At 45.6% G+C, this 13,217-nt stretch overlaps 1 protein-coding gene across 8 annotated transcripts in view; it reads right to left on the bottom strand.

Moving 5' to 3' along the window:
- The window catches only part of LOC138680452 (scaffold attachment factor B2-like), a 702,355-nt gene that overhangs the window by 546,939 nt on the left and 142,199 nt on the right, over window positions 1–13,217 (bottom strand). For all 8 annotated transcript variants that reach the window (XR_011321619.1, XR_011321628.1, XM_069767880.1 and 5 more), the window contains exon 3: window positions 1,565–1,623. Coding sequence is in view for 6 of the 8 variants with exons in the window: in XM_069767880.1 (XP_069623981.1) it covers window positions 1,565–1,623 (59 nt within the window). In the remaining 2 variants the exon portion in view is untranslated. The remainder of the gene's footprint in view (window positions 1–1,564; window positions 1,624–13,217) is intronic.

Raw genomic sequence — 13,217 nt, 5'->3', positions numbered from 1 at the left:
CTAGGGTGGAAAATGCAGCAGCGACCGGTAAATGTCAAAAATAAAAATAGATACCAATAAAAGTGAAATTAACTGAGACATCAGTAGGTTCAGTGTTTTTGAATATCCATATTGAATTAGGACCCCCATATAATGCTCCATACAGTTAATTATGGCCCCATAAGATGCTCTATATACAAATATGCCCCACAATGCTCCATGCAGTTCTTTATGGTCCCATAGATGCCCCACATAATGCTCCATGCAGTTCTTTATGGCCCCATATAATGTTCCATGCAGTTCTTTACGGTCCCATAGATGCTCCCTATAATGCTCCATGCAGTTCTTTATGGCCCCATAGATGCCCCATATAATGCTTCATGCAGTTCTTTATGGCCCCATAGATGCTCCATATAATGCTCCATGCAGTTCTTTATGGCCCCATATAATGTTCCATGCAGTTCTTTATGGCCCCAAAGATACCCCATATAATGCTCCATGCAGTTATGGCCCCATAGATACCCCATATAATGCTCCATGCAGTTCTTTATGGCCCCATAGATGCTTCATATAGCATTGTGCCACATGTAATGCTGCTGCTGCACACAAAAAAAAAAAAAAAAATACATACTCACCTCTCGTCGCTGCCCCTCAGCGTCCTGTCTCTCCGCACTGACTGTTCAGGCAGAGGGCGGCACGCACACTAATACGTCATCGCGCCCTCTGACCTTAACAGTCACTGCAGAGGACGCGGAAGACGAGGCGGCGGTGGAACGTGGAAAGGTGAATGACATACTAACCTGCTCCTGGTGCGGTCCCTGCCTGTACCACGTCTCCGGGAGCTGCAGCTTCTTCCTGTATTGAGCGGTCACACGGCACCGCTCATTACAGTAATGAATATGCGGCTCCACCCCTATGGGAGTGGAGTCCATATTCATAACTTTAATGAGCAGTACCAGTGACCGCTGAACAGTGAAAGAAGCTGCCGCGCCCGAAGACCGTGGGACATGCGGGGACCGCGCCAGGAGCGTTGGGAGCAGGTGAGTATTTGACAGGCGTCGGTCCCCCTCACCCGCCGACCCCCCTGCCGACCATGACTCGAGTATAAGCCGAGAGGGGCACTTTCAGCCTATTTTTTGGGGCTGAAAATCTCGTCTTATAATCGAGCAGCGCTGTGCAGAAAACACGTCTCTGACCTGCCTGACCCGCCCTCGTATCCTATAACCTCCTTCTCTGCCTTTCAGATCTCGCACATGCGCTGCTTCACTGCAGTCCTCGGGAGTGAGATCTCAGACGCAGAGGAGTTAATAGGATACAAGGGCAGGACAGACAGGAGAAAGAGGGCAGTTTTTCTAAGCACAGTGCTGCGCTCTCTCTTTTTCCATACCCATGCAGTTTGCTTCACTTACACCTTCCCGGTGAGGCGCCCCCTCACCTCATCTATTTTATCTGGAAAAGTTGGGGGTCGTTATATACACCCAGTCGTTTTATACACCAGAAAATACGATCTATCTATAGATCTGTCTCTATTTCTATCTTTCCCCCCCATATATCTCTATCTACCCACATACATTTCAGAACGTACCTGGCTTTCGCCAAAGTCATCTTCCAGGCCATTATCCTCTGATCCTTCTTGCTTTTGAACTAGTTGATGAAAAACAAAAAAAACAAAAATATGATATCAATACATCTCAAGTACATTTGTAAGAAAATATCAGACTCTCCAAAAAACGCAGCATTTATTAGTATTGGCATCAACAGAAGCTGCAGCTTTTCATTCACATGCTGCAGCACTAATAAAACATCTACAAAACTATATATTTTTTTTTCAGGACCACATCACAATTAAAGTGACTTTGAGGGGCCTACATGATGGAAAACATCCAAAAGTGACAACATTCTAAAAACTGCACCCCTCTAGATACTCAAAATTACATTAAAAAAATGTATTAATCCTTCAGGTGCTTCACAGGAATGTGTAACAAAACTACTAACATTTAACCCCTTTACCCCCAAGGGTTAATGACCGGGCCAATTTTTACAATTCTGACCACCGTCCCTTTATGAGGTTATAACTCTGGAACGCTTCAACGGATCCCAGTGATTCTGACATTGTTTTCTCGTGACATATTGTACTTCATGATAGTGGTAAAAACTCTTTGATAGTACCTGCGTTTATTTGTGAAAAAAATGGAAATTTGGCGAAAATTATGAAAATTTCGCAATTTTCCAACTTTGAATTTTTATGCAATTAAATCACAGAGATATGTCACACAAAATACTTAATAAGTAACATTTCTCACATGTCTACTTTACATCAGCACAATTTTGGAACCAAATTTTTTTTGTTAGGGAGTTATAAGGGTTAAAAGTTGACCAGCAATTTCTCATTTTTACAACACCATTTTTTTTTAGGGACCACATCTCATTTGAAATCATTTTGAGGGGTCTATATGATAGAAAATACCCAAGTGTGACACCATTCTAAAAACTGCACCCCTCATGGTGCTTAAAACCATATTCAAGAAGTTTATTAACCCTTTCGGTGCTTCACAGGAATTTTTGGAATGTTTAAATAAAAATGAACATTTAACTTTTTTTCACAAAAAATTTACTTCAGCTCCAATTTGTTTTATTTTACCAAGGGTAACAGGAGAAAATGGACCCCAAAAGTTGTTGTACAATTTGTCCTGAGTACGCTGATACCCCATATGTTGGGGTAAACCACTGTTTGGGCGCATGGGAGAGCTCGGAAGGGAAGGAGCTCCGTTTGACTTTTCAATGCAAAATTGTCAGGAATTGAGATGAAACGCCATGTTGCGTTTGGAGAACCACTGATGTGCCTAAATATTGAAACCCCCCACAAGTGACACCATTTTGGAAAGTAGACCCCCTAAGGAACTTATCTAGAGGTGTGGTGAGCACTTTGAACCACCAAGGGCTTCACAGAAGTTTATAATGCAGAGCCGTAAAAATAAAACAAAATTTTTTCCCACAAAAATTATTTTTTAGCCCCCAGTTTTGTATTTTCCCGAGGGTAACAGGAGAAATTGGACCCCAAAATTTGTTCTCCAATTTGTCCTGAGTGCGCTGATACCCATAATTGGGGGGGAACCACTGTTTGGGCGCATGGGAGGGCTCGGAAGGGAAGGAGCTCCATTTGGAATGCAGACTTAGATGGAATGATCTGCAGGTGTCACATTGCGTTTGCAGAGCCCCTAATGTACCTAAACAGTAGAAACCCCCCACAAGTGACCCCATATTGGAAACTAAACCCCCAAGGAACTCATCTAGATGTGTTGTGAGAACTTTGAACCCCCAAGTGTTTCACTACAGTTTGTAACGCGGAGCCGTGAAAATAAAAAATCTTTTTTTTTTCCCACAAAAATTATTTTTTAGCCCCCAGTTTTGTATTTTCCCAAGGGTAACAGGAGAAAAGTTGTTTTCCTATTTGTCCTGAGTACGCTGATACCCCATATGTTGGGGTAAACCCCTGTTTGGGCACACGGGAGAGCTCGGAAGGGAAGGAGCACTGTTTTACTTTTTCAACGCAGAATTGGCTGGAATTGAGATCGGACGCCATGTCGTGTTTGGAGAGCCCCTGATGTGCCTAAACAGTGGAAACCCCCCAATTATAACAAACCCTAATCTAAACACACCCCTAACCCGAATTCCAACGGTAACCCTAACCACACCTCTAACCCTGACACAACCCTAACCCTAATCCCAACCCTATTCCCAACTGTAAATGTAATCTAAACCCTAACCCTAGCCCTAACCCTAGCCCTAACGGGAAAATGGAAATAAATACATTTTTTAAAATTTTTCCCTAAGGGGGTGATGAAGGGGGGTTTGATTTACTTTTATAGCGAGTTTTTTAGCGGATTTTTATGACTGGCAGCCGTCACACACTGAAAGACACTTTTTATTGCAAAAAATATTTTTTGCTTTACCACATTGTGAAAGCTACAATTTTTCCACATTTTGGTCCACAGAGTCATGTGAGGTCTTGTTTTTTGCGGGACGAGTTGACGTTTTTATTGGTAACATTTTCGGGCATGTGACACTTTTTGACCGCTTTTTATTTCGATTTTTGTGAGGAATTATGACCAAAAACCAGCTATTCATGAATTTCTTTTGGGGGAGGCGTTTATACCGTTCAGCGTTTGGTAAAATTGATAAAGCAGTTTTATTCTTCGGGTCAGTACGATTACAGCGACACCTCATTTATATAGTTTTTTTATGTTTTGGCGCTCTTATATGATAAAAACTTTTACAGAATAATTATTTTTGCATCGTTTTATTCTCAGGACTATAACTTTTTTATTTTTTTGCTGATGCTGTATGGCGGCTCGTTTTTTGCGGGACAAGATGACGTTTTCAGCGGTACCATGGTTATTTATATCTGTCTTTTTGATCGCGTGTTATTCCACTTTTTGTTCGGCGGTATGATAAAGCGTTGTTTTTTGCCTCGTTTTTTTTTTTTTTCTTACGGTGTTTACTGAAGGGGTCAACTACTGGGCCAGTTTTATAGGTCGGGTCGTTATGGACGCGGCGATACTAAATATGTGTACTTTTATTGTTTGGTTTTTTTTTTATTTAGATGAAGAAATGTATTTATGGGAATAATTTTTTTTTTTTTTTCATTATTTAGGAATATTTTTTTTTTTTTTTTAACACATTTGGAAATTTTTTTTTTTTTACTTTTTTATTTTGTCCCGGGGGGGGACATCACAGATTGATGATCTGACAGTTTGCACAGCACTCTGTCAGATCACCGATCTGACATGCAGCACTGCAGGCTTCACAGTGCCTGCTCTGAGCAGGCTCTGTGAAGCCACCTCCCTTCCCTGCAGGACCCGGATCCGCTACCATCTTGGATCCGGGGCTGGAGCAGGCAGGGAGGGAGGTAAGAGACCCTCGCAGCAACGCGATCACATCACGTTGCTGCGGGGGGCTCAGGGAAGCCCGCAGGGAGCCCCACTCCCTGCACGATGCTTCCCTGTACCGCCGGCACATCGCGATCATCTTTGATCGCGGTGTGCCGGGGGTTAATGTGCCAGGGGCGGTCCGTGACCGATCCTGGCACATAGTGCCGGATGTCAGCTGCGATAGGCAGCTGACACCTGGCCGCGATCGGCGGCGCTCCCCCCGTGAGCGCTGCCAATTGCATATGACGTACTATCCCATCGGTGGTCATAGGGGCCCACCCCACCTCGACGGGATAGTACGTCTAATGGCAGAAAGGGGTTTTTTTTTATGAATAAAAGTTATTACTTTAGACCCAAATTTTATTTCCACAAGGGTAAAAGGAGCATACCAATACCCCATATGTACAGGAAAATCACTGCTTGGGCTCGGAAGGGAAGGAGAACCATTTGACTTTTAGAATGCAAAATTTGCTGGAACAACTTGCAGATGCCATGTCACATTTGGAGAGCCTCTGATGTGACTAAACAGTGTGAACAGCCTACAAGTGACACCATTTCTCCTACAAATATTAGAGCTGAGCGACTTACTTCTTTAGGATCGGGTCGGGTTTTGCGAAACCCCACTTTGTCAAAAGTTGGGTCGGGTGAAATCGGCCGATTATTGCGAAAAGTCGGTGGCCAACTGAAACACGAAACCCAATGCAAGTCAATGGGGAATCAAACTCGGCAGTGAGTGGAGGACAGGAAAACACCTACAGTGCCCATTTTAATGCCAAAAACATCAATTCTTATTGCTTAAGCTTGCCAATCTTAATTTACTTTATAATAATAGTTAGGCATTGAAAACTGGGGTTCATTTGGCTAAAGTTGTGGGGGGGTAGGGCTGGCTCAAGATTTTCGTGGGCCCAGGAAACACGGAATACGTCACGGCGGTGGAGCAGGGAGAGGCAAGTATTTCAACTTTGCAAGTGCTGTGATCCTGAGCAAGCAGGGGGGCCCACTCGTTGGCACTGGCACAGGGCCCCTCATAGTACGGAGGTGTGTTTGACGGCGGGTGGCGCCTCCCACTGCCAGAGACACTTTTGCGTACTATGAGGGGCCCTGTGCCAGTGCCAACGAGTATGCCCCCCACCTGATGAAGGAACCTGCACTTTCATCTGCACCTTCCTCTTTGTCCCAGTGTAAGGTGGTATAGTATGCGGGAGGGGGAACCTGATTTTCAGCAGGGTCAGATTCTGGCTGTGTAGAGTGCAAGGGGAATGTAGTGGTCTGGGTCAATGTACCAGCAGACTCATCTAACAGTGGCTGGGCAATGGGCAGGATGAGGAGGAAACCGATATAGGCCCAAATAATAAAGTAGGCTAAATGCAGTTCAAAATTGGTAACAGGACTAAACAGGCGGCATTGCTTTGTTCTGTGGAGGACAACTGAAATGAGTGGCAGACACAGTTAGCAGGCCCAAATAATAAAGTGGGCTAAATGTCTGCCAAAAAATAGTTGATAAATAAACAGGTGGCATAGCTAGGTACAGGGGTGGGCTCCTCTGCTGAGTAGCAGACTGGTAATAGGCGCAAAGTATTAACTGGTCTAAATGGAGGCCAGGGCCCCTGTATATTTTAACTATCATCTATCATTTCAACAAATTTGTATTGGCAGTGCCATTGAAGGATTTAACAGCATTTTGGCTTTGTGCACCTCTAACACCTCTGCAATGTTGCCCCTTACGGATCGTGTGAGAACAATCGCCGCCGCTGTGTGCTGGGAATGCCTGAACCAAACGGTCTATAAGAGTTGCTTCTTTGGTAGCCAATATTTGCTCAAGGTTCTCATGTGGCATGATATTTTGTCATTTTCCTTTAAATCGTGGATCCAGGAGGCAGGCCAACCAGTAATCATCATTGGTCATTATTTTGATAATGTGGGGGTCCCTTTTTAGGATACGCAAGTCATACTCAGCCATATGGGCCAATGTTCCAGGTGTCAATTCACTGCTTGTGCTGGGTTGAGGACCACTTTCGTGCAAATCAACATCACTTGTGGCCCGCAAAAACCCTGTACCTGACCTTGCAACGCCAATAGTTTTTATTGCCCCCGGAGAAGCATCCCCCTCCCATAAATATTCATCCCAATCATCCTCCTCCTCTTCGTCCGCCACCTCGTCCAAGAGAGTTCCCTCAGCACACAATGGCTGACTGTCATCAAGGCTTCCCTCCTCCTCGGCTGCCAACACCAGCTCCTTAATGTGCGTCAAACTTTGCATCAGCAGACGCATTAGTCAGATGCTCATGCTTATGATGGCGTCGTCTGCACTTACCAGCCGTGTGCATTCCTCAAAACACTGAAGGACATGACAGAGGTCTTGTAGCTTCGACCACTGCACACCAGACAACTCCATGTCTGCCATCCAACTGCCTGCCCGTGTATGTGTATCCTCCCACAAATTAATTACAGCATGCCTCTGTTCGCACAGCCTCTGAACCATGTGCAGTGTGTAGTTCCACCTTGTTGCAACTTCGATTATCAGGCGGTGCTGAGGAAGATTCAGCGATCGCTGATGGTTCAGCATACGGCTGACGTGAGAGCAAAGTCTTCACACCATCAGGAGCAGGGCTGGTAACTCCGGATAATTTTTCAGGAAGCACTGCACCACCAGGTTCAATGTGTGAGCCAGGCAAGGTATGTGTTTCAGCTCTGAAAGGGCTATGGCAGCCATAAAATTCCTTCCGTTATCACGGACTACCTTGCCTGCCTCAAGATGTACACTGCCCAGCCATGACTCAGTTTCTTGCTGCAAGTACTCGGCAAGTACTTCCGCGGTGTGTCTGTTGTCACCCAAACACTTCATTTCTAACACAGCCTGCTGACGCTTACCACTAGCTGTTCTATAATGGGACACCTCGTGTGCAACACTGGCAGCTGCGGATGGAGTGGTCGTGCCACTGCGCTCTGTGGACGAGCTTTCACTTCTGGAGGAGGAGGGGTGGCGAACGCCTACAGCAAACTGTTTTCTAGACCGTGGGCTAGGCAGAACTGTCCCACTATGGCTGTCCCGTGGACCCTGCATCCACCACATTAACCCAGTGTGCCATGATGGACATGTAACGTCCCTGGCCATGCCTACTGGTCCATGTATCTGTTGTGAGGTGCACCTTTCTACTGACTGATTGCCTCAGTGCTTGGACAATGCCGTCTTTGACATGCTGGTGGAGGGCTGGGATGGCTTTTCTCGCAAAGAAGTGTCAACTGGGTAGGTCATAGTGTGGTACTGCGTAGGCCATCAGGGCTTTGAAAGCTTTGCTTTCAACCAACCGGTAGGGCATCATCTCTAACGAGATTAGTCTAGCAATGTGGGCGTTCAAACCGTGTGTACGCGAATGACAGGATGAGTACTTACTTTTCCTAACGAGAGTCTCTTGTAGGGTGAGCTGGACTGGAGAGGTGCATATGGTGGAACTAGCGGTGGTGGTGGACATGGCAGATTGAGAGAGGGTTGGTGATGGTATTCTCGATGTTGGCCTACATACAGTGTTTCCTACCAATAACCTTTTGATTCCCTGACAGCTTTGGCCTTGCGACGATACCTCCACATTTGCCGCCGGTGGTGTCCTAACCGGTGGACTTACAGTGAGGGAAGCAATGTAGCGTTGCTGACTACCTTCATTCTGAGCAGGTGCACCAACGGTACGGGACGTTTGGTAGTTAGTCCAGGCTTGCAAGTGCATGCTGGTTAAATGTCTAAGCATGCACGTTGCTAAAGGTCTTTGAGCATTTCTTACAGATATCAGACAAAAGTTCTTTCGGATCTTGGTTAAAAAATTGCCAAACTGCACTCTTCCTACTATGGAATACCTTTTCAGGCATTGCACGCTGTGCTACTTTCACCGGATGGCCACGCTGTCCTAAAACTGGTTTTGTTTTTGACAAACGTTTTTGGCCTGACACGGGCCCGCCAGATGACAGCTGTTGCGATGTAGATGGCTGCTGCGGATCATCCTCCTCCACTTCTGAGCTACTGGCAGCAGCACCCTCTTCCCCCAATGGCTGCCAATCTGGGTTAACAACTGGGTCATCTATCACCTCCTCTTCAATGTCATGTGCACCTTCCTCTGTGTCACCGTGTAAGGTGCTATAGCATTCGAGACGGGGCACCATAGTCTCATCAAGGTCAGATTCTGGCTCTGTACACTGCGAGTACAATGTAGTGATCTGAGTCAATCGAACAGCATAATAATCTAGCTGTGGCTGTGCATCAGTGCACTCCATGTCCGATTCATCTTGTAATGGGCAGTTAATTTCCCTTTCTAACCCAGGCACGGTATGTGTAAAGAGCTCCAAGAAGTAACCTGTAGTGTCGCCTGACGCATCCTTCACTTTTGGTTTGGGTGAAGGACACAAGGAAACGTCTTGTTCCTGACCAGGAGTATCCACTGACGACTCGCTGCTTTTATATTTGGACCTTTCTGAAGAGGAGGCGAAAGAGATAGAGGCGGAGTCAGCAAGGAAAGCCAAAACTTTTTCCCGCTGCTCCGGCTTTAAAAGCTGTTTTACTACTCCCAGATAAGGAAGCCTTCGAGGCATTGTGCAGCCAGACGATGACGCTGGCTCAACACCACCAGCCAGTTGCGAATTTGAATCTCTCTTTTTTTGGGGGGAGACTGAACCAAAACTCAGGCCCAGTGTATAAAACAACACAATGTAAGTGGCAGAAAGTGGCTGGAAGATATATGAAAAAATACAAGGACTGTAGTACAATTTCAATCTCCCTACAATGATCTCAGGAAAAGTATGGCAGCAATAAAAAGGACTGACCCGTAGAAGCGCCAGGAGGGCGTGAAACTTTTGTGATGTGATGGCTTTTTAAGCAATAAAGTTACCGCTCGGAATGGATCTGTGAGTGCCGCCTTTCCTTTCTTCTTCGTTGCTTGATATTGGACTTGTTCAGTGGCTGGAGCACCTCTGATCTGGCGGTCAGGACTCCCATCACAGGTGAGCAGGCACAAGTTATTTCCCTAGTACGGTGGTGCTGTCAGCTGAGTTTCTTTTGGATTGACTTTAATAAAAAGGACTGCTGCACACAAAAGTGTGGACAAAAACAAGATAACTGTGCAGAAAGGAGCAACGGGATTTTTGCTTTTAAAAAAGCAGTTTGTTTGCACAGCTGCGTGCAAACAGCAATGCAGTTATCAGGGAGCCTTATAAGGCAGCCTAATAAGCTACAGAGCTGCTGCACAAAAATATAGCCTCCACTGTCCCTGCAAACAAATGGTGGTGTTGGACAGTGGAAATCGCTACAGCACAAGCAGTTTCGGGGGTTAATCTTCCCTCCCTAACTATATCCCTTCTGATGAAGCTGCAGCAACCTCTCCCTATGCGAAGATCGGCAAAAGTAAGATGGCGGTCGGCGTGCACGCCCCTTTATAGCCCATGTGACGCCGCAGAAAGCAAGCTAATCACGGTCATGCCCTTCTCTAAGATGGTGGGGACCGAGACCTATGTCATCACGCTGCCCACACTCTGTATCCTCCTTCATTGGCTGAAAAATGGTGCTGAAAGCGTCATACGAAAAGCGACTTTGGTGCGAAGATCGCCAACCTCATGGCTGATTCCACACTGGGATCGGGTCGGGTTTCTCGAAACCCGACTTTGCCGAAAGTCTGCGATTTTTGAATTTGTCCAATCAGTTTCGCTCAACCCTAACAAATATATGTTAGTTTAGCACCATATTATGTATTTTCATAAGTGTAAGGCCGGCTTCACACTTGCGAGTTTTACGGACGTAAGAGCGCAGAAACTACGTCCGTAAAACTCGCAAAAAATACGGCACAATTATTCTCTATGCCCCTGCTCCTATCTGCCGTATTTTACTGATCAGTATTATACGGCTTTCTACGGCCGTACAAAATCGCAGCATGCTGTGTTTGTCACCGTATTGCGCAAGAAATACGCCAATGAAAGTCTATGGAAGCGTGAAAAAATAGAATTATTCTTACCGTTAATTCGGTTTCTAGGAACCTTCCACGACGGCATATGGAGGTTGTCTCTTTGCCCTAATGGGGAACAGGAAACACAGAGAGGTTTAAAAGGACCTCCCACCTGCCAGTGACTTACAACTGAAACCATAGCACCGGTTTACCTTCTGAATCCCAGAACTAGTCCAGGAATATGTATCGGGTGGGAAATTAGTGCCGTCGTGGAAGGTTCCTAGAAACCGAATTAACGGTAAGAATAATTCTATTTTCTCTAGTCACCTTCCACGACGGCATATGGAGGAATACCAACTAATTTGGCACTAGGGAGGGACAACGGCCTGCAGAACTTTACGGCCGAAGACCAAGTCCTTATTGGACAATACATCTAATCTGTAATGTTTAGAGAAAGTATGAAGTGAAGACCACGTTGCTGCCCTGCAGATCTGCTCTGGGGATGCACCTGCTCTTTCTGCCCAGGAGACTGACGTAGATCTTGTTGAATGGGCCTTGATCCCTACTGGAGGTATTTTGTTTTGAGCAAGGTAGGCTTCCGTTATAGCCTTTTTGATCCATGTAGCAATGGTACTTTTAGCTACTTTTTTACCCTTATTTTGCCCAGAGGGATGGACAAAGAGGTTATGATCGATTCTGAAAGCACGGGTCTGATCTAAGTATTGCAGCACAATACGTCGGACGTCCAGAGTGTTGAATCTTCTTTCTTTCGAATTTGCAGGATTATGGCAAAAGGTTGGTAGAACAATCTCTTGGGAACGATGAAAATCAGAGACTACCTTCGGAAGAAAACAAGGATCTAGACGAAGTACTATTGAGTCATCTCTCACTAGAAGATACGGCTCTCTTATAGATAAGGCTTGTAGTTCACCCACTCTTCTAGCCGAAGTTATGGCTACCAAAAACACAGATTTATAGGCAAGATTTTGAAGAGAGCAGGAGGACAAAGGTTCAAAGGGCGGGCCTGTAAGACCTTGAAGCACCACATTAAGATCCCATGGGGGAACTATTATCTGTTTTCTAGGATTCATCCTAGTTGCTGATGTTAAGAATCTTTTGATCCAGCGATGACCTGCTAGATCTTGATCAAAAAAGGAGCTAAGTGCCGAGACCTGGACTTTGAGAGTACTGGGCCTAAGACCCATTTCTAAGCCTTTTTGTAAAAAATCTAAGATGTTAGGTATATTAGGCTTGAGAGGGTCTGGAAGGTTAGGTAAACAAAAAGACGAAAACTTTCCCTCCCGAAGAGTAGGAAATCTCGTCTCCTTGAATCTTCTGACTTTTGCTACTAATGGTAGCCTGTGATCGTCTGGGAGAAAGGACATCTGTTTTGCTGAGTCCAGAACCACACCCAAGAACTTTCTGGTTTTTGAGGGTTGAAGCTGTGATTTCTTCATATTTGGAATCCAACCCAGAGACTTCAATATCTCCAAAGTGGTTGACACATGGGACATCAGGGTCATCTCGGTGGGGGCTACTATCAGGAGATCGTCCAGGTAGGGCACTATGCAGACACCTTGACTCCGGATAAATGACACTGCTTCTGCCATGATTTTGGAGAATACTCTTGGTGCTGAGGAAATGCCGAAGGGAAGGACTCCAAACTGATAGTGCTCCACACGATGACTCCCCTGTATCGCAAACCTGAGGTATTTTCTGTGTCTCGGGTGGATAGGGATGTAAAAATATGCATCCTTTAGGTCGATGGTTGCCATAAAGGAGTGATGTCCTATCAGAGGAATTGCAGATCTTACAGACTCCATCTTGAACTTGCGATATTTCACATGTTGGTTTAGACCTTTTAGGTTTATAATAATTCTTACATCCCCTGAGGGTTTGGGTACTAAGAACAGCCGGGAATAATGTCCTTTTCCCTGTTCCAAAAGTGGAACTGGGGAGATCACATTTGATTTCATAAGATCCCTGAGACCTAACATCAATAAACTGTGATCTCTTGAAGTCGGCAGGGTAGTAATTTTTAGACCCTGAGGGGGGGAAGAAATTAACTCTATTAATAGGCCCTCCTTGATGACATTGAGGACCCAGTGGGAACTGGTGATATTTTCCCACTGACCCACATATTTCGAGAGTCTCCCCCCTACCGGGTCGGAGTCATTGCTTGTCCTGTTGTGACTGTTGCTGCTGCTGCTGGGGGACAAAAATATTTTTCCCTCTACCTTTTGCGTAACTCCACCTGCCGGTTTTGCCTTTCCCTCTTTGAGGGGGCTGAGACTGTGGGGCACGAAAAAACCGTTTTCTCGGTTGTTTTTGCTCCGGGAGTGCCTTTTTCTTGTCAGTAGCCTTGTCAAGAATATCGTCTAAGGCC

The sequence above is a fragment of the Ranitomeya imitator genome, chromosome 1 (assembly GCF_032444005.1).
Source record: "Ranitomeya imitator isolate aRanImi1 chromosome 1, aRanImi1.pri, whole genome shotgun sequence".
Lineage (NCBI taxonomy): Eukaryota > Metazoa > Chordata > Amphibia > Anura > Dendrobatidae > Ranitomeya > Ranitomeya imitator.
Note: the sequence above shows the minus strand (reverse complement) of the source record. Positions and strands in the feature narration are given on the sequence as shown.